General features: G+C 36.5%; 1 protein-coding gene across 1 annotated transcript in view; it reads right to left on the reverse strand.

Annotated features, from left to right (window-relative positions):
• Window positions 1–11,736: 11,736 nt before the first annotated feature.
• The window catches only part of KCNMA1 (potassium large conductance calcium-activated channel, subfamily M, alpha member 1), a gene marked incomplete at its 5' end in the record, with an annotated part of 198,421 nt that continues 187,829 nt past the window's right edge, over window positions 11,737–22,328 (reverse strand). The window contains 4 exons of the mRNA XM_010179972.1: window positions 11,737–12,648; window positions 18,047–18,075; window positions 20,119–20,343; window positions 22,186–22,304. Of these exons, the coding sequence (XP_010178274.1) occupies window positions 12,497–12,648; window positions 18,047–18,075; window positions 20,119–20,343; window positions 22,186–22,304 (525 nt within the window). The remainder of the gene's footprint in view (window positions 12,649–18,046; window positions 18,076–20,118; window positions 20,344–22,185; window positions 22,305–22,328) is intronic.

The raw sequence follows: 22,328 nt of genomic DNA on the forward strand, positions 1-22,328 counted from the left end.
CATTCCCCAATTTATACTGGAATCTGGGGTTCAGAAATGGCTGATCATGTGCAGCAGATGGATGGGAAATTAATTTTACAGCACACTTCAGAAAGTCTATCATAAGGAAAAGTTATCTTGGAAACAATTTCTTCCTCAGTGGGAAAATATTATATATGTGCATGCAAATCACGGCCTTTCTTGGCTTTAACTGGTATCACCAAAGTTATCTTTGAAGTAAAGAAACCAGTTCTGTTTCCATCAGTTCCAAACATTAAACCACTATGGTACTGGGTTTTAAAAGAGCTTTGCATTTGAGCTGTAGGCTTGAGGTGCAGGGTTACCTAATTCAGGCTGCATACGTGGATTATACACCCTGCCTGTAAAGTCTTTGATCCATTATAAAATTAACATTAACTGATTTGTTTTGCACTGTTACTTGAGATAAATGCATTTCAAAATATGTATGTTGTATTCTAGCTGATGTCCAACTAGAAGAGTTTGCTGGATAACACTTGAATGAGTACACTGAAAATAGAGAAATTTAGTTTCTCAACAATCAGAAGTTTCAAATACAATGTATTATTTTATAAGTCTTTACTGTCTTTTGATCGCGAGATTTGTGCAAACCTCTGTTGAGAATCTAAGAAGACAAAGAGGTTGGAAATAAATGTTTCTTTTTCCAAGCAGGAAAAGAAAGTGGAAACTGAATAAAGTCATTATAAAAAGTGCTCTAGAGTGTTCATCTCTCTCCAACACATCCACTAGGACACTTTGAACCCACTTACCCACTGAATGTATGATCTTTTTGACAGAGACTGAAAGAATCTGGTTACTGGACACTAGTGTCTAGTTGCCGGAAATAAATGAGAAAATAAAAACAGACTAAGTGCATTCAGATGTAGATGAAAATTCTTGCATAATGATCTGAAAATAAGTTATAATTGTATATATGTGTTTTCAGGCCTAGGGTCTGGGGAAGAGGAGAAGGAGTGTCTTTTAAAAGAGGTCAGTCAAGTACATACAGCCAGAAATCATGCTTAGGACCTAGCTTAGCTGCAGAAACACTACACACTTCAAGTCATCATGGACAGATAATTAAAGTTTATTCTGAGCTAACCAAGACTGCACAAAATCTTTGCTGATCAAATCTGCATATATTATTTGCCATTTTGTTATGTTTGGATATTGTTTAGTTATTTTCCCCTGCTCTTCTTTCCCCATTTTCTTTCAAAGCTAGTTTATTAGAGTTATTAGAGGTTATCTATCTATTAGATAGATATTGCCTATTTGGAAGGCTTTGGTCTTTGTTCTATGAAACAGCCAGGCACAGTGAACTCTGTATAAAAGAGTAAAGAACACATAGAATCATCACAAAAAACAAAGAAATCCTGAATACTAATTCAAAGCAAATTACTTAATAAAGGTTAGCATATGGCAGTGCAGTTGCATTTTAAGAATAAGTACTGGCTTCAGAAATGGAGGTCCTCCTTAGAAAGAAGCTATGAGACAAATAATAGAGAGGGAATAGGCATGAGGCTATTGCTTTCAATATTTTCTCCTTGTGGTCCCTTGATGGAGATAGTAACATATTTCAATCCCTTGTCAGTCACCATACTCGAAGAGAATGAGAAGGGAGGGAAGGGCCAGGATGCACAACATCTTTTGTTCCAAAACACTGAAAACTTTTTCTCACTTGTTTTCGCTCACTTATGTTCGTGATTTATCTGTATCTATCAATTACATGATCAGTTCTCTGGTAGCAAATCCAGGCTATGGAGGTGGAGGTCTCAGCCATGCCGCCTTTCCCCAGACCCTCCAGGTACAGTTATACATGAGAGACCCATTAAACAGTGAGCCAAGGAGCAAGCAGGCCCAGCAAAGGGGAAATCCTGCTGTTGATTTGGGCCCAAAGCCTCCCTACTTCCACTCACTCTATGTCCTAAGCAAGATAGAATCATAGAATCATAGAATGGTTTGGGCTGGAAGAGACCTTAAAGATCATCTAGTCCAATCCCTCTGTCATGGGCAGGGACACCTCCCACAAGACCAGGTTGCCCAAAGCCCTGTCCAACCTGGCCTTGAACACTCCCAGGGAGGCGACATGCACCACTTCCCTGGGCAACCTGTTCCAGAGTCTCACCAAGATGCATATGAGTAAGTGCCTCACATCCCAGTTTGCTTAGGACAATTCTGAGGACAACATGCATGTGAGAGTATGTGTGTATGTTTGTTTGTTTATTTTTCTTCTGGCCAGGAGTAACTTATCTCTTGCACTATAGAGCATCAGAGGCCTCATTGAATAAGAGTAACAGGATTCACTCATGTCCTTTGTCTGCTTGGCACACAGCTTTTGAGGCAATAACATGTCAAGCTTTCTGAGGTTATCTGAGGCTCTTCAGATGCATTATTGCAAGGTACATCACAGCTTTTATATACATCTGGAAAAGAATAAGATGGCAGGAGCTGTTGAAACATCTTCCATTTCAATGGCTAGTTACATTATCTTCCTTGTCATCTCTTTTTTTTTTTAAACTTGTTCAGGTCATAGAGGTTTTAAGAGTGGCTTCATGCTCCTGTTTGGAATAGGACCACCTTGCAGCCAAATGCTGTAGCACTGGCAGTCATTCCTAAGACATTTGAGGGAGAGTGATCAAAAGTGTTGTCATGATAGGACTTAGCTGTGTGACTAAGAGGGAACATGTTGGCTCTAATTGACCCTAGAAGATACATTGCAGCCTACAGTGCAGGTGGTGGGCAGTCACCTATCATAATGTCCAATAATGTATTTTACATTATATTATTATTTATTATTGTTATTGATTGGTTTTGTTGATGGTGATAATTTTGTTATATTCTTTGTATTTAAAGAAAATTTAGTGATGTTCTCTATACTTAAAACTCAAGGCTGCAGGATTAAACTGATTTATTAATTATTCAGAGAAGTTATAAAGCTCATGGCTGTAGCTAGGCCACACAAGTCAATATTGATTAGAAGCAGGGGCTTTACATCTGTAGCACCAACTCATCTGACATATACCTATTCCTCTAACAAGGTAGTACATTTCAATGATACAGCCCACTATCGGCAGCTGTTGCTCAACAAGCATCCCACCACTAAACATAACAAAATAAATCCACACCTGTACAAAATGCTCAGAAGGCTGGATTTTGGCTACTGGAGTGTTATATGCACATATTTCCTTTCTCACCTAAAGATATGTTCTTATTCTTTCTTTCTTCTTTTCTTTTTTCTTTTTTTTAAACACCATGTGTCAGTCCATTCTGCTTGTATTCAGGGAATTGGGAAAATGAACTGATTCTACGTAAATTTGGCTTTCCAATTTATGTTGCTCCCTTAGTGTACAACATATAGACCACCTGATGTAACTGCACTGTGATGCACTTTGGTTTAGTGCAGTTTAGCAAGCAGTTCTGTAATGGCATGACATGCCATCAACTAATTACCACAACTGCAGTGCCATATATGACTAAAGTGGAAGTTAAAGTCCTTGAACCCAGCACATACCCTGCACGCACCTGCACACAGTTGTCACATTTAGCAGATACTGTACAGCCACAGTCTGGCGACAAGATTCATATTTTTCTGTTTTAGATGTTAGGCTTGTCTAATTCTCTAATTGTTAAGGTTCAGAGAGAGAGCAAATCAAATGTTAGCCCTCATGTTTTTGCCTTTAAACTGTAAGATCTAGAAAGGAAGTAGAGTTCTTCCATGGTTAGGAAAAAAAATAAATGTTGTTCACCTTTTGAAAGCATTGCATCTTGTCACAAAATTTTCATCCCTACCTCATTAACTTACTCATCCCTTACTCATTAACTGAGTATTATTTCACTGTTGCTGGCAAAATCTGTGAGCTTGCAATGATGAAAGCTGGGATGGCTATAAAGCATAATAACTGTTAGTTGGTTAAGGACTCACTTATAAGATCTTTGATTGCCTTTCCCTTAATACTTCAAAATAGACCTGAATGTCCTCTACCTTTGAAGTGACAGAAGATTTACAGTCTTTCTAAAAATAGTGTTATTTTTTTTTTCCTAGGGCATGCAGGTGGGGTGGGGGTTGTGGTAAGTGAGAGAGTCCTGGAAAGAAGCTCATTTTTTGTGCATATGTATGTGGTTTTGCATTTCTGTAGGCGACTATGGCAAATGTTTGACCTTGCTTTTGGGCTGTGAGGCAAAGGATTGTTTCAATGCACAAAGCTATGCTTATGAAATCACCTTCCTAGCTTGACCCATACATATGCAATTAAAATAAATAACAAAATTTGTATTTATCATCATATAGAGCAAAAAGCAATTGTATCCTATTTTAAGTATTATGAAAGAGTAGCAAGGCTGTCTCACAGTCCAGAAAAGGTTTGAGCAGCCTCTTCATTCACTGCTGGCTATGACTACAGTATTTTGGGGGAACTGCAAGAGTGCTGCACAACCTAACCTTTGTTCTTATGAGTAACAGGACTGTAGATACACAGCAAACCAAATTCTTACTGTAGCTATTCTATGGCCAGGTCTGATTTAATTTTTTTTTACATCAAGCTGTGCATTTTAGAAGTCTAAAAGCTAAAAAAGAAAAAAAAAGTAGGTAGTGACATGTATGCATAGGTATAAATATATATGTCCAAATGCGCACATATATATATTCCTGGATGACTATGTATGGATAAATACCTCTTTGTGATATGGAGCCTTGTGCAGGGAGCAGACACTTGATTAAACCTGTGATAAAGAATTATCTTTCCATCTTAAAACTAGTACCTGTTCATGGTGACTTATATGGCTGTCCCTCACTTCCTTGCTATCATTCTCCTCCGTAATTAGAAGTCAAGCTTAATAGTTAGTGCCTGACACCATGAAAGGATGAGGTTGAGGAGTAACATCTACAGTAAAGCTAGTATACATCTTCATGAAAATTTGCTATCATAAAGTAGTCCTTTCATTGAACAGTTCTAGACAGACATCACATTTTTTCATGGTACATAAATTCCTTCCACAGTGAGAGTATCTAAGGACAGTTCTGGCAGGTGTACTCAGTGATGGCCAGACCCATTTGCTTCACTGATGGTGGTGTTTAGCCAGTTTGTTACACAGTTGTCCACAGTCCTGCAGAAACACTGTTGTGCAGTGATCATTTCCCTCCCATGAAATGCTCTATCTCCTTAGAAACCAACTGTGTGGTCATTTTATACCAGGTACTTCACGTTATTTACCTTTGAGTTAGGCCAGAATAAACTACCTGTACTTTCTTTGGATGCTTTACTGAAATTTTTGCAGTGCTCTGCTCTTCTTCTTTCCTCTCTATGATTCAGAATCAAAGTTTATCCTACTGTGGTTGATTAGAAATTACTGCAGTGATGCTGCTGCACAGATTAATGATGTCAACTTTAATACCAAGGCTATTTTTAAGTAGCAGAATGCCAGCCACTTGCATGTAATCTTACAGACTCCAGAAGGAGAAAATGTTTTTCTTAAACTTCAAAACATTTGGTTCCATGTAAGATTATACTTAGTTCCTGCACTGCAATAGAAAAAGCATAGTCCAAATCTTGCAAATAACTTTTAAATGTACTCGACATGAAAGATTAGAAAAGCCATTATAACCTGACCTATTAGAGCTAAAGGTGCCATAAGATGAACTATTCAATCATGTAGAGTAGCTAAATTTGCCCTACTATAATTGTATTTGACTATATAACTGGTGTTACGGTGGTTTATTGTTACTGCAGAATTATTCACTTGCAGACCTCACAGCATCTTTCATGGCAGCTGATATTAATTATTATTGAGAAGGAGCTGATTCTAGGGAGTGAGCAACAGAGAAAGGCAGCTTGGTTAGTCCAAGTTCAAAGTATTAACAGCATTAATTTCATATTATTCATGACTTGCTGATACATGTTGCAAGACTTTATGACACACAGCCTGTCTCAAAGAGAAAAAAAGAAAACACAGCAATCTTTCCTTCTTTTAGAACACAAATACATAAATTTTAATCTGAGAAAAATACAAAATGAAACCATGTACAAGTTATGTACAAACCCTTTTTACAGGACAATATATTTATCACTGGATATTACATATGACAAAGTCAGGTAGATCATCTCTGAGCACCAGCATTTGTTCTCTCTCACCAACCCATGATGGTAAAAAGTAAAACAATGAAGTCATACTCCTTTTTCTTGATGAACTCTTAAGTTAAGATGATAGCTGGTTCTCAGTGTACCCCCCCATCACCACTCCCAAATTAGAACTAAACAGACATGTGCAGCCATTAAGTATATTATATATATGTGTGTGTTTGCATTTGTGTGTTTTTTTCTGAAGGAAGGAAAAAAAAACACCATCAGCACTGAACTCTGCAGAAATGCAAAAGTTAAAGTTATATCTACTTTTCTTTTTTTTTGTCTAGAGGTTAAATTATTTGCATCAGCTAAGCGTGTGTGTCCCAAGCTATACCATGGCAGAAGCAACCTTTTTTTTTATTCTGCTACTTAAGGAAAACTTGCGATAAATTCTGCTGACATTTTTTGTGTCGTTCCTGTTAGTTACTGTCTGGTCAACAAAACGCTCATATGCCAAATTTTTGGTTTCTGAAAAATGTTTTCTATTCAACTGCTTATATGTTGTGTTGTGGGTTTTGGTGGTTGGTTAGTTTTATTTTTGTTATAAAGATCTCCACTAAAATGCATAGACTGAAGCAGTAAAAAGCTTTCTCTCAACCTCACTAATGTTCTGATTAGATGCAGCGTTACTCTGTTTAGCTTCTTAGATATTGTTCTTAATAAAACAAAAAGTATTTTATATTTTATATTTTATTCCTTTCCCCTGCCCCTTCTCATTTTGACAGTTATCAGTAGTACACCTTTATATAAAACAGATACGTTAGACCAGCAGCCCTATCTATTAACTTCAGTGGAATCTCCTTGGTTATATAGACTACTGCACATTATAGACTACACAGTTTCGATATGGCTGCATGTTCTGTAGCAAAGAATATCTGTGCAGAATAGATGTATTAATTACTTATATAAATATAGCTTTGATAAATGTCACTACTATAGGCCTATGTACCATTCTAGGCAGTGGCCACAGCTAAGCATCTACTCCATTCCATTCATTATTTCAGATGGACTGTACCCATACCTACTAGTATTGCTCAGTACATAAGTACTACAAATATTATGCCTGCTGAATATTAGGACACTGGTGTGCATATATAACAAATTTTAAAAACTATATCCCTTAACCTTGGAATTATTCAAAATACTCTTAGAATTAAAAATAAAGATAATATTAAAAAGAAAAATTTTAAAAGTGCTTGTTCAATTACTGGGGATATTTGTGGTTCAGATGACAGGGAGAGGAAAATAAAAGAAGAAATATAAAGAACTCTGCTTTCCCGATTTTTTTTATGCTTCTGCTATTGACTTTGACAGACATTCCCAGGCTAATCCACTGTAACACAAGAAAAGGATTTCTGTTTTTGCTTTGTCCTGTTCATCGCATTTCACAAACTTTGTTGTTTTGTTTAAGCCCATATAAAACTAGAAATGGCAGGTGAGATACACACCTCTTTTGGTGTTAAGGAAATTCACAATGATAACAGCTTTAATAACAAAATACCACACATACACACACATGCACACTGACCTCAATACATATTCATTTGAAATACATTGGGATCCAGAAGCCCTTATGAACCTGCTTCTTGATAAAACCATTTAAGCACCTGCTCTGTGTTTAACTTTGAGACCATGTAAGTCAGCTAGAGCAGGGCAGTTGCTAACATGTTTATGGGTTTGCTGGTGAATGACCAAGGAGTGAAAACGTGCATATTTACCCATTTGTAAATTATTGCTTTTTTTGTCATGCAGCCAATTATTGCAGTAGCTGTTAGATGTAGTCCAAACATGTGGACGTGCGTGCACGCACACATGTGCACACAGGCACTCGCCAACATAAACAGTCCTCTCTGAATGAGAACACCCTTTTTACTCATTCCTCTATTCTATGAAGAGTTCAAGAAATGCACATCTTCCTTACAATGGCCCAAAACCCCAATATCAAACACCTTGCCTGCCACCACCCATCAGCCCATAATAAAAGGCTATAGACTTTTGTAGTGTCTCTTGTGCATTACATGCAAGCTACTTGTCCCCTTTCCACATCTGGCTGAGGCCAATTAAGTCTTTTCAAATCCATGCTGCCTGAGTCATTGGGTAGCCTTTTTCTTTAAAATTCAAAATCGGGGTTGGGGAGAGAAATCTTTCCTATGGCTAAACTTGGCTCCGTGTATGGACCCAGTTGCTAAAACAGCCTAAAAGATGCTGAAGACTCATAAGCTCTTTCAAGACATCTATGTGGCTTAATAAGGCTACATGGGATCCTCATTATTCTGAAGCTCATGGCCTTCACCCTGTATAAGCAGCACTGACTTTCCCATCAAAGATTAATTGGAAAGAGCTACATGCTTACATTTGCTTGAGGACCTGGATGTGTTGTGTCCTCAACCCCTGCTCTCTCTGGCCCTATGCTTCTGGCTTTTGGGCTAGTAGGGCATGCAGGGTCCATTTGTGTTAGAGGTGGAATAACAGCACTGTCTGTAAACCTGTAGCTCTGAATCATGACCCGTTTTACTTTCTTTACCTGCCACATAAACTTCCTACTGTTTACCATCAATGCTAATTCTAAAGAAATGCTGTTAAAACAGAGGTGACCATTTTAGAAATTTTTTAGAAAAGTATGAGGGAATCTTTGCATTTTTTTTCCTATTAATAAGTACATCACATACTTATCACCTTAAAAGCACCAGTAAGACAGTCACATAGATACTTTAAAAATTGCATTTAGACTCTGAACATCTTTTCTTTACACCTTAACTTCTGCTGTGCTTTGCACTTGCCACTCAAACAACATCCCACTGGAGGACAGTTTTTGTCCTTTCATCTTAGTGCTTGTAGGCTTCAGGAGACAAGTTAAAATAACAGCCATGAGACAGAGAGAGACAGCAGACTTTCTGGAATGTGCATGGGCGTGAGGAGGAGCCAGGAGTACATATCTGCTTTAGCAGTGAGAGAGGTTCTGTTAGGCCACCACTAACACAACTAACAGGAATGGCTGCTTTTTTTTGGTCAAACCAGGAGGAATCAGTAGGTACAATTTCTCCATGTGCTAGTCTGTAAGTCACATATTTTCTTTTTCTTTGTGTCTTTCTTCATTTCCTCCCCCCCAAAAAAAATGAATGACCACCTTCTTGTGATGACTCTGTATCAAATACATATACACCCCTATATAGATGTGTGTATATATAACCACACATACATATATGTGTGTACATGCATATATGCAAACACACATGCACACGTACACACACAGACACACACTATCCAACACATGAGTTAACAAAAAAAAAGTTTAGTCTGTATTAATTGTGCATGCAATTAATGAAAGAGCTGTAATTCCTTTTTTTTCCTCTTGTTGTCCTTTGAGAAAAGAGTAAGAATTATTAGAAAAGATCAAAAACTTATTTCTACATCAGTCATCATGTGGTGTGTCAGCTGTCACTTAGGCCACTTTCTCAGCCACTTGCCTTGATGTAACTTCATATCCAAATATTGGTGCTGGCCTTATTGTAGTCTTCAATGGCTGAATATCAAAGATCTCCAACAGGTTTTCTACGTACTCCTCCATCTAATTGCCAGAAGTCAGTCCTACGTCTTTGATAATCAAAAAGAGGAGCAAGTAAAGATTATTGATTGCTCTTAGCTTTTCTATAAATGTGAAATGCAAATCCATAGCTATACCTGTTTCTGTCTCATTTGCTTTCTACAGGTGACGTTCTATCTATAGTTACATATGGTGCTATCTGTGCTGGGAGAGAGTGTGAGTGTATTCAGATCTTGTCCTTTATTTACGTACAGTTGGCAGCATGATATTTTTGGGTGTTAAACCAGACAGAGACACACACAAACCTTAGCTATATAGGAGTGTTGTATTAGATTCATTAGATTCATTAGATTCATGTTTTATCCAGTGAATACTCACTTATGAAAGAAGGACGCTCAGAAATGGCACTGTATATGATAAAAAGTATAAGATACAATATTCTATGCCCCTACATTAAACACCATCCTTCTGAGAAAAAAATAATAAGAAAAAAAAATCACATATACTTGTGAAGTCGAACACAAATTTCAAAAATTCTCCTGTGCTCAGAACCAGCTTTTCTTTTTTCCACTCTGTTTATAATATGAATGCAGTTCATAAATGAAAAAGGAGCACTGACTTCAAAGTAAAGGCTTAATATGACCCAATGCAGAAACTGGATGTAGATTATAATGTGTCACTAGCCGAAGCAGCATAAGAACTCACCAGAATCAGCTTCTGTTTTGAGGACTGTGAAATGGGTTAAACATGGTCTAAAAAATAATGAAAATTGCTTAAATTGTTTTGTTACTTTGTAGGAGAGTGAAATATTTTAAACAATCCAATTTTACATTCTGTTAACAATTCATGTTACCATCTTTAAATACCTATGCTACAAAATGTAAAAACAACGTAGTCACAGTCCAAGAAGTCACTCCAGAATAAAGCCTATTAGGTGTTAGTATGGTTATACTTTTACTGTAGCCAGTGTACAAACATTAAAGCTGAGACAGTTTAGCTTAAAGGTTGGATTATATAGTGGACATAATTGTTTTCACAATAAATTCATTATTATCTGCTTTGTATTTGTTTGTTTCACTGATACTTCTCTAATGAAAAAAGTACCACAGTATGTTCTATTGTGGTGTTTACAATTCTGCAAAATTACAAAGCCTAAAGTTAACTTGCACAATGAAAATCTGCTTTTCCTAATGACTGGGGTCCTATGTTTTTGTTTTAATCCTTATTAGCTCAGCCTTTTCTTCTTTCTTCTTCTGTGTTTCACACAATTTTGTCAGATGTTGCTAATTTGAGTTAGAGAGAATTACTAAATCAGTTATTACACCAAGTGCCTGGGTGGATAGATACTGCAGCACAGATACGAAACATCAAATTTTAGTCTGGTGGCTATAAAGCTTGTTGGCAACTTTGTGAAACTGCTGACACAAAAGGCACCCATCGAAGGCCTTTTGTAAGTTATCGTAATAAATACATTCATTATTTTATTTTGATTTGGTTATTACTGTACTTTTATGTCTGATGTCCCATCAAAGTTAAAATAAATTAAAAAAAAAAAAAGCAATGGCTTGGTGCAGGAATTAACTGAGAACAGCATGTTGTGAGATGACTATAGCGCTAAAGCTAAACCAGTTTTTATCCTGATCTGAACTCACCAAAAGCAGTTTTGGTGTACCTTTTGCCAAGGTATGAGCTATCATCAAAGTGCAAAGATCTGGAGCTAAATGCCTATAACAAATCAGGAAGAATTTGAACCAAATAAGCAAGACTGATGCAAGGCCATCAGCATGTTGAAGTAATGAACCAACAAAATGTGGTAGATGACAAGGCTTATAACTTAAGATTTCATGAACTGTAATACATGGCAAAAGAAGAGGAATTGCCAAGCTTGCCTCCTTGGAATAAGCAACTGCTGATGACTAATGGGAAACGGAGTGGAACTGCCATATTTGCCTTTTTTAGCAAGTGCTGCCTATGAGCACCTCATGTACATGACCCTCAGTGTAGGGCAGTGGTGTTCACTATGCTAATGTCACAGAAGGGTATCGAGGATGTCAGGCTGCTCTGTGTGTGTGTGTGTGTGTGCGCATGTGTAGTGGGGGTGGAGACACAGTGGGTGTGGAGGGGAGATTGGACCTTAACATGAACTGGCAATTAATATGGTAATAAAGCAAAGAATATTTCAGAAGAAAGTTACATGTACAAAAATATGACTTTCAACTTTGAAAATAAATAAGTTCAGTTTATTAAGAGCTGGTGTTAATGCTGAACAAAATACACATCCTCCAGTAAAGAAACATTTTGGTGAACTGTTCTTTCTTTTTGTCGTCTTCTTGTTTTGATTTAGTAAAATTCAAATTGGACCTTTTAATTTCCTTTTAGTGAATATATCATTTGTCTCCCTTAATTACATGTCCTTATAACTGTGACCATCATTCTCCTTTAAGCCAAAGACTGAGGTTTGGGTTTTGTTGGGATTATTTTTTTTTTAATTCTTAGGAGTCTGGCCACATATGCAGGGTTATTTTTAAAGGGAAAATACTTGACAATGAAAAAAAAAAGAAAAATATAGTTTTTCTAATAAATAAAAATAATTTAAGATGCTAGAGGCTATACATGGCTAATTTTGATTCTGTTCATTTATAAATGAAATAGTTTCCAAAATACGTGGAAGCAATATTAAAGGCAGACAAACAAAGATCTGTCTACTTTATTTTCCCATTAAGCTTGCCCTTCTTAACTTCTCCATCAGTGGTTCAGCATGTAAGAGGAATAAATGTCACATCACCATTCATGAAGTTTTTCAGGCTTTAAAAAAATAGTTCTGGCCTTGAAGGAGTCAACATTCATCTTCAACTTCTCTGATTGGTGGTATCAAGCTGCTTGTCGATTTATATTGATTGATCTGATTGGCCATGTGAGTGCTCATGGGCTTGATTTGAATGTTTCTGGGATAGGCATTATCCGGCTCATCTGTAAACCATTTCTTTTCTGCTAAGGAGCAAAATGGGTAGAGACAGAATAAGGAAGGAAAATGAGAGTTTTAATTAGTGAAGCACATACACATATAAACATAAAAAAAAAAAGGAGAGGGGAGCAGTCAGTAAAGTTTATAGAGAAAAGGCAATCAATAGAAGGTGACTTTGACTAATTACTAGCAGTACAGTGCATTAGATTAATACCTCTGAAAATACTTTTCATGAAAGGAGGATGATGTGTTTGCAGATTTGATAGTAGAAGCTAAAGAAAACTGTCAATATGGTAGTTTGCTTTTTGAATGTAAGAGAGCTTTTTTTTTTCATGCTTAGGTGAACACCCTCTGACTCATTTATTTAAAAAAATTATACAAATAAAAGGCTAAACTGAGAAGCCAGGGAAAGCAGATGGGATAAGGGTAATGCAGAAAAGAGCATGTAAATTCATATGCAGAGAAGCACCATAAAGACTCAGAGGCTTCTCTGAACCATCTCAGCCTTAGGGTGGTCGCTACCACTAGCTCAGAAATCATGCAGGAGAATGTAAAGAACTATCTGCAGTTGGTGCTAGAATAAATAGGGTTGGCATCCATGATGCCAGATGGTTGCATTCCCACACAGCATGGCCACTATATTGCTACTTTAGCAACCTGGCTACTTGGGCACTGCTTAACTCTCCAGTTTGGGAAGGGGAATGGGAAATACCTGATGCTGCAGATGACTGTAGTAGGGTCTCAAGTTATTCCTGAATGGATTGGTATTCATAAATGGCAGAAAGGCAAAGGAAGCAAAAACTTACTTAAGGGAAGATTAGAGGGGAAGCTGTTCCTCTGATATTTTTGGGCAGAGCTTGTTCCCATGATCATAAGAATAATTTTATGGTACTGATTTAGTGTGGACTGGGAGCAATGTGAGAGGGAATGAGGATGCTGAGAGGCTGCAGCATTGCAGCCATTCCCTCGCTGCTTATGATTGAAACCGCTATATTGGATTGTTCATACACAAGCATGGAGAAAAACTTCTTAAAATTCACAAAAGAAAAAAAGTAAAGCAAAATAATTTTCTTCGAGAGCAATTGCTGCTGTAAGTTCTTAATTACAGGTGTGCAACTTCACACGATAGCTCTATTCAAAGACTTAGAAACTCTTGGTCTTTGGCCTATAGCCATTAGATGCTTGTGCTTTGACAAGCATTTGTGAACAGGATCTCCATTCTCACTCTCCTTCCCTAAATTTCAGAGGTAAGTGTGCAGAACAGTGGGCACAAACGGTTCTGGGAATGGAATTCTGCAACTGGGGCGTATCAAAGCTGCTGTTCTACAGGCATGCACTATCTCAACTTCAATGGGAACCCAGAAGCTTTAGTGTCTCACTTGCATAATACAAACTGCCACTTTTGCTTACCACTGAAATGCTTCTGTATCTGGGCTGGGATCAGGGCAGGAGTGGAAGGAGTGTTCATTTTAAATAAATAAGAAAAGCAAAGCAAAATCCACCTCAGAAACCCAATTATTGAGCACAAAAACTCAGGAGGTAAAGCACAGAATAGAAACTTGAAGACCAGGAAGAATAAGGGACAAATATCTGGGAATAAATGCATAAAAATAAGCAACTAGTTTCTAAATTAGGGCCTCTAGAGAAGTGGATTGATTTCCAGAATTAGTGGACTTCTCAGTCGCTTTCATGAATATGAAATTTAAACACTTATACTTGATATGGAATTTAAGCACCTACATGCAACACCCCCACCCCCGACAACAACAACCCCCAAACTCATGAGGGTTTAATTAATATTTTTTTTTAAGATATGTTACCTGTGCATATGCTTTTTAAAAACATTTAAATTGAAAAAAAGAAATTGTATTAATCATTAGTGGCTTATTACGGATGGTAAACAAAAATACTGTATTCTTCTTCTTGTCATTTTCTAAAATGTATTTTACTTTTTTCTAAAATATCCTATTCATTTGTGATTAGGGTAAACAGTTGCCTGCTCCCTTAAAGTTGCCTGAATCTGAACAATGTTCAATCTCCCATCTCTCTCTCACTCTCTCTCTTACCTATTATAATTAAGTTCCCTTTGATTTGAACAGATTGGACGATAGGAATTCATAATGTTACATCCTGCACACTGAAGCTAACTGATTAAGTGGTTTAAATTATTCTTCCTGACAGAATGATAAAGTTACAATCTGTTCAGAGATGATCTACAGCTTGCCAGACTCCTACCGCTTCTTTCTACATTCATTTATCTTTTTGTCAAGCAGTTAAAAAAAAAAAGCCTCAATTCCATAGATCTTTTAAAGTCATCAGAACATCTGAATTATTAATGAGACTTAAAGGGAATGGTTCCTGATGGGGGCTGGTTTAAGAAAGGTTGTAAAAAAAAAAAAAAAATCTGGGGATGTGTACACATCAAAATAATTTCAGCTCCATTTAAAAAACCATTTAGTTCAAGTGTGACACATGAACCATTATGCATTTGTGGAAACCAATTTTGTGTGATCTACGATTAAACTAACCTTTCAGAGAGGTGTAAAGTGTGATGGTTATCATGTTTTAAAAGCCTTGCAAGATCACATAAACAATTTCAAACTAACAGTTTCCTAATGGTTTGTGTTTAAAATGATTTCAAGGCAAGTTAAGCACTGCGAACTTTTATCTCTACCTCGTTTTTTTAGCATAAGGTGCACGAATTTTCCTTACAAACAGAATTTGGTGCAAGTTAATTCAATCTTCTAGCAAGAAAGGGGAGAATTGCGTGAGTGCAAAGGATCACGGGTGAACTGCACTGTGTTTGTCAGTAGCCAGTGTGAAGCACTTCCATCTCCCCTCCTTTCTCTGGAATTTTCAAAACAAGGCAATTATCTATATGTTAATCTTTACAACAAAACTCATACCCAGGGAGCTGATCTTTAAAAAGACACAATCACGTCTCTTATGTCTTTACCTCGCAAGTAATAAATACAGAAATACACTTTTCAATCTTTTTTGTTATGCTCACAGTCTGACTTCGATATGTTTTCCAAAGTCTGCACAGAATTTCATGTCTTAAACAAATTACTTACTCTTTCCTTTAAATCAGTCCAGAAAACACTTTTTTAAGTCTTTATATATTGTTATATTAATCAACTTTTTAGTTCTCTGTCATGTTCAGTCTGTTTCTCTCCCTTTTGGCATATGCATATTGATCCTTACCATATGTGTTGCTACATTATAGTGAGAACAGGCATGGTTTTCCCTTTAATCTTTTTAGAGCTGTTCAAGAGAGTCCCAGATCTTCCTATGCTATTTGATGGGTTTGTTTTTGACAGCATCACCTGAGAGATGTTGGAACAGCTAAGTAACTTTATCAGAAAGCAGAAAACATCTACTTTCCTCTCAAACACCTGTGTTTGCAATGGGCTATCAGCATCCCAGCATGTCCATGAAGCTTCTAAAGGTTTCATGCTCTTTTCACAAATAAATAAAAATTAACATCTTGTGTAAGACTGTTCGCTGCAGCATAAAAAGATATAAATAATTAAAGTAAAATGATCAAAATACAGATTTCTTCAACTTGTGTAAGACTCTAGCAATTCTCTCCAACAGATTTATTGCATTAAAATTTCTCTCCAGCAGATTTATGCATTAAAATTTCTGTCATTATTTCTGGACTCAGTAATCACATTTGAATAAATGTCACTGTGAAACACCCTCTTCTGAGCAGAGATAAAGTACATACTATCTAAACATAATACAAAGATTTACTAAATCTGTATTCTCACCATAATCCCAGGTTACCTTACAACTGTTGTTTTAAACATGTTAGTTTGGTTTTTTTTCTTTTGTGACACCTGCAGTTTCAAATGTGTCTGTTCGCATGTGTTTGTGTGCTTCCCTCCACACAGGGAGCTTGTTTGCAGCTAAGCTGAAAATTCTCCCATGCAATTTCTTCCTGCATGAGAAAAAAGTAATGAAAGTTTCTCCACCCACCTGAGAGAATAAGCTATTCTTGCTTTCTGTGAAGGTCTTTATTTTGCTCCAAGATAACTAAAGTTTTGGGACAAAAATGCTATTCTGGACTTGCTTTTATTGATTTTTCTTTTTTTTTTTTTTTTAAATTAGCAAAATTCTTACTTCTGACAATGGGAATTTCGCTGGAAGATGCCGGACTCTGCCAGTTCAGGCCAGTGGGAACCCATGCCATGAACCTGCAGGCTTGCTAGATGTGATTTTGTGTCAACACTCAGATAAACAAAGTGTCTAAGAACCTAGCTTCCATTGTCAAAATCATGCCGGGACTGATATAAGTGGCAGTACCTCCATTTAAAGCTCTAAAATGTCCTTTATCAACATAGCTGCTGTTTATCAACTTTCAAAAACTAACCCAGGTAATTACTAAGAATGTTTGACTTGTGATAGGTTTCTGAACAAACAAGAGATTTCCTGTTACTTTTCAATATAAAAAAATTTGACAATATAACATAACTTAATTTAAACATTCCTCTAAGTGTAATTACCAACCTCCCAATTTTATTAGTGTATCAATATCAGAAAATCTTCATCATGGTTATAAATCAAAAAATCCTATTTGATCAATTTGACTATAGTTAGCAGTGAAAATTGCACATGGTATAACTAAAAGTCAAAACTTTAAACCTTTCAACTTTAGGACAGAAAGACGTAAGAGAATTAGACTTCAATAGGATTTGAGAATTCAGATCTGCAGTCATATTAGATATTCCTCTTCTGCTGCTCACAAGTAGATAAGTTGCTTCTCCAATATACGCTGTTTATATTTTTTCTATTATTTGAGCTGCACAGTTATACAAATACTATTTTTTCGGATAAAATCATTATGTAGTATGTGACAAGTGGCTTCATATTAACACCCTTCCTTTGCTAAATGGAAAACAGATAAAACATTAATGGAAAAGCATTTTGGTGTCAAAGCGATTAACATTCTTCCAAAATGCATAACTGCTCTCGACTATCTTCAGTCAATATTGCCAACATAAAAAGATGCTCATGAACATACACAGGGGACGAGGGAGTAGGGAGAGGAAGGGAGAAGAGGAATTGGAATGAGGAATGGGAAATTAAAGTAATGTCTGCATCAGGGTAGGCATCTTCATTGAGCAGGAACCTGGGTGTTTACAAAAGGACACGTGCAATTAGAAAGGCAAGCAGATGACAGGATAAAAAATAAAACAGGGTTGAGCAACAGCAGCAGCAGCAGCAGCCAGTTTTACTTCTGGTTTGGAGGGAAAAAAAGACAAAAGAAAACAAACAAAACAACTAAACAAACAAACCAGTAGCTGAATAAAGTTTGTAACTATTTTTTTTTTAATTTCACAAATTTTCACAAGGACAAAGTTATAGAAGGAAACCCACAGCAGTTGCTAGGTCATGCAGAACCATTAATTGTCATACCTTGGCCCATTCTATTCATCCTTGTTGCACTTTAGGAAAAGAAGTAAGCTATGTAAGTTTTACAATGCTTTCAAATTGTCATATTTCCTGTTGAGCACTTTAACTGGCACATCCTTGTAGTAATAAATATTCTTTGGGCAAAACATGGTAACTTTCTTTGCAAAAAGAAACACATGATTTTGTCTTTATGATGAAGAGCAGTTGTAATAGACTCATTTGTAAGGGAGCATCCATAATTTGCAATGTATTTCACTGATAGGACTTAAAGCTGCATTTGAATGCACGCACACATATACACTGTATTCCGATCATTATGCTGAACATTGCACAGTGGTACTCTCTGCAGCCCACTTATATAGTTCCAGGTTTTGTCAGTAAAAGTGCTTGGCTTCATTGTCAATTCACACAGCAAGCAAATCTTCAAAATTATCATGCTTGGGGAAGGGGAAGGTAAAAAACAACACTAACCATAAAAGCACCTTGTCTGGGTTGGCAGTCACAGTGCTAATCACTTCCACATCCCAATATTTATTTTCTGTCTGCATGCTTTCTTGCTGGGTAATCGAGGAAGGTGATAAGTGTTTCTAGCCTTTCTAGCCTGGGAAACACTTCATATCACTTAGAACAAGTTCTATATTTCAAAAGGTTGGCATTTGAAATTTAAATAAACAAGCTTGAAGCATCATTTCTACGGCTGTCTAGGATAGTTTCCTTTCCACTACTTTATTTAATTCCTTGCCACAATTATTTTTTTTTTGGCTAGGTGTGTCATTTGTAAGAATCTGCAAGAACCACACTCTGGCAAATGACTAGAACATGGTGCCTCAGTAAAGTGAATATTTCCCCCTAATCCTCTCATTCTGCTCATTAGCTGTGTAGGGCTTTTCTTCCCAAATGGGAGAAACCTTAAAGGCACTCAATTGTCTTCCCCTGTATTCCTATGTACTGGCAAACATTTGCTGAAAAGAACCAGCTAGAACATGGAGCAGGACTTCTGGAGGATCTTCACATATGAGGACTCTCGTTGGAAGATTTATACACCACTCTAACTTGGAAAAGTTAAACTACCATCTGGGAAAAGGAACATAGTCCCTCGAGATCCAATACTTAAGCATAGAAAAATGCTTGCTCTTTTCTGAACATTATTTATTCTGTACATAAGGTGACTAATTCACCTTTCAAAGATGTAAAAGTCCCAGGAAGGCAGTTTTTAATGACCTACATCCAATATTTATGATACGTATGGCTTTTTATCCCAAATGTCAAAAGTGAAAGAAAATATAGGTATTCATGTGGCAGTATAAATAGACAGAATAATAATTTAATATGCAATTAGATTCTTTCAAAACTTAAATTAAACCATTGGAGTTTTACAACTCCATGCCCAGACAATTTCAGTGTTAAAGGGAAAAGACACTATCTCCAAAAGGCTAGTATTTTAGAGAAAGTCCTTAAAAAAGCAGAAAAGTCCCTGATGTTGCTTTAGTATAAAGCAGGTGCGTAGCAATAATCTATACAAAGAGTGTAAGCCCTATACAATATAAGCTTTCAGAGTGAAAAATCAGTAGAGATTTTTTTTAAATGGGTTAGTTTTATAAGCTTCAAATAAATGTAGCAACTCCTGTAAATATGAATATAAAAAAACCTACTGCAACATACATCAACACTTCTGGACTAAATTACTTTCTTTGTGTAACTCTGACATCAAGAGCAAGTGTTCATGTTAAATATACTCTATTTTCTGATATGTAGAGTAACTGCAGTGAGTTATTGATGTTTTTAGTGTGTCTATGGGTTTAGAATTTTTTTTCTCCCCTAGCATCATAAATAACTTTTGGTCCGTCTGCTTTGTTGCTGTTGTGCTTAAGGGTTTTATGGTGGTGAAATAAAAATGACAATCACATGCACACTGTCATACATATGCAAAATATGTGTACAAAAAGGGAGAACTCCATGGGAAAACAGGGAACATTGCTGCTAGAAACATTAACTGGGGAGAATGAGTAGTGAATGCAAGTTTCACACACAGTGGGAGCAGGTACACATATCAAAGTCTATCTTCCTGCACATACTTCTGTTTTTCCCGGGAATCCCTGGTCTTGGTGCGGTTCGGTCGGTTTGCTGTTGAGGGGATGGAGTGAACTGATGAGCTCTTCTTGCTGGAAGAATAGGAGGAATGGGAGGAATGAGAAAGACTGGCTCGGGACTGGCCAGCGTTGTGGTCAAATTGCATTAAACAGAAGATCAAGTCTGTCGGCACAAGCTCAAATTCATATGGTGGGTTTGTGATAACATAACTGGAAAGAAAAAAAAGAAAGAAACAAAGAGAAAGCAGGTTTAGGTTTGTACTAAAATATTCTTCTAGAGTTGTTAACTAATGAACATTTACCTAGGTTTTTGCATTCAGTTCCTTCAGTGTGTACCTAATTTTAGCTTACATAATACCCATTATGATTTAGGACCTTCTTGTGTCACCTACCACTTTCTGTATGTTTTCTGTTGCACAGGCATACAGTCTGAGTAGGATGCCCTTTAACTGAATCGTGTCATGATTTTTCAGAGAAGACACAATACAAAATCATCCTTCTTTCTTTAGCTGCACCATAATGCAGTGACTCTAGCCAACAGATTTACATATTGACAAAAAATAGTAACATACCCACCAGCAATGGTATTTAAATAGCTGAAAAGCAGGGAGACAAGGATTTTAGGTGCAGTTATATTTAAATACATCTTTACTGTACATATATAAAATATTTAAATACTGTTGATAGACCAAAGGATATAATTATTTGTTTGTGACTGTATATAAAATAAGTTAAGGAAAATTTATCAGCAAATTTGCAGTGAGGTTAAATTTTTTCATTCATTCCATGTGTGCATTCATAGCCTCAAAGAGCATTTATGAAGATAAATCTGCACATCTAGCATTGCTAATTATACAGCCTAGGCCTGAAATAAAAACTCTTATCAATTTCAAGAATCCCTACCTTCAACTAACCCTCTTTCAGGGCAGGAAGACCTTATAGAGCCTGCTGCTAATTTTTTTTCATAGAATCACAGAATGGTTAGAGTTGAAAGGGACATTAAAGATCATCTAGTTCCACCTCTCCTGCTATCGAAAGGGACACCTCCCACTAGACCAGGTTCCTCAAAGCCTCATCATGTTAAAAACATATTTGAGCAAGGCAATATGCATTTTCTGTCCAAGGAAGAAATGAGTAAAAATTGATCATTAAGCTCACAACTTCTTTTCAAACTAATTCAGTGCTTAAAAGAAATCTAGCTTAGCTGCCTCAGGGACAAAAGTCACTCATTAATCCAAAAAAATAATCCCAAGTATAGCAAGTACACTGTAACTCTAAACTGAATATAGTTTTTTCTACCCAATTTGTCCAAATAATTACAGAAGAAATCACTTTGGTGGGCTGCAGTGTTGTTTATTTACACATTCAACCAATAATTATGCCTTGTGTAGAGAATCAAACAGCAACAGATGGTAGATTTGCGATAGTTCTCGTGTGGGTCTGTGTGTGTATTTCTAGTAGGCACTTAATTAAGACACATTTCAAGTTAACTGCTAAACAGCCTTCAGTTTCCAAAGATGGAAATGTGTCTGTTCTATTTAAAGCACTGAGGTCAGTCTTGGTGCTACTGAAGTAAAACTGCAGCCTACTAAGAGAAGGGTTTCCATTTAGTGGAAGAAATTATGATTTGACATGGATAGTACCAATGGAAAGCCCACAGGAGTATTTTTCGAGCATTCAGAAAACAGAAAGTTTAGCTACTATAATCTAAATCATTATCTAGTAACTTATAGCTGATTTATATAAACAAAATGAAGTCCTTTCCTTGTATGCAAGCAGTGGGTCATCATAAATCAAACAAGATAAAGATATGTTCTGAATATTTAAACATTTTCATTAAAATTAGCTGAAAACTCATGCTATGCTATCCAGTCTATGATTTAATGTCAGTAAAAGAGTCATTATGAAGTTCTCAAAGAGTTACTTTTTGTGGCAAAGTTATGTAAAAAATGAAGAAAGTTCTTTTATAGATTTATTATAGACACTGGGATCTTCCTTGCTGAGAAAATCGAAGAACAGTGAAGCAGAGATGTTCTAAAAGACTGGACTTACCGTTTAGTGCATTGGCTGGGAGTACTTAAATGTGCATCCCTTAATCGATAAATTCCAAAGCAAAGCATATTGTATGTTTTCAGTGCTTTACAAAATAGATCTCCATAACAACCTCCATCCTAAGAGAAAGAAAGGAGAGAAAA

This window comes from Mesitornis unicolor, unplaced genomic scaffold (genome assembly GCF_000695765.1).
Source record: "Mesitornis unicolor isolate BGI_N332 unplaced genomic scaffold, ASM69576v1 scaffold10112, whole genome shotgun sequence".
Classification (NCBI taxonomy): domain Eukaryota; kingdom Metazoa; phylum Chordata; class Aves; order Mesitornithiformes; family Mesitornithidae; genus Mesitornis; species Mesitornis unicolor.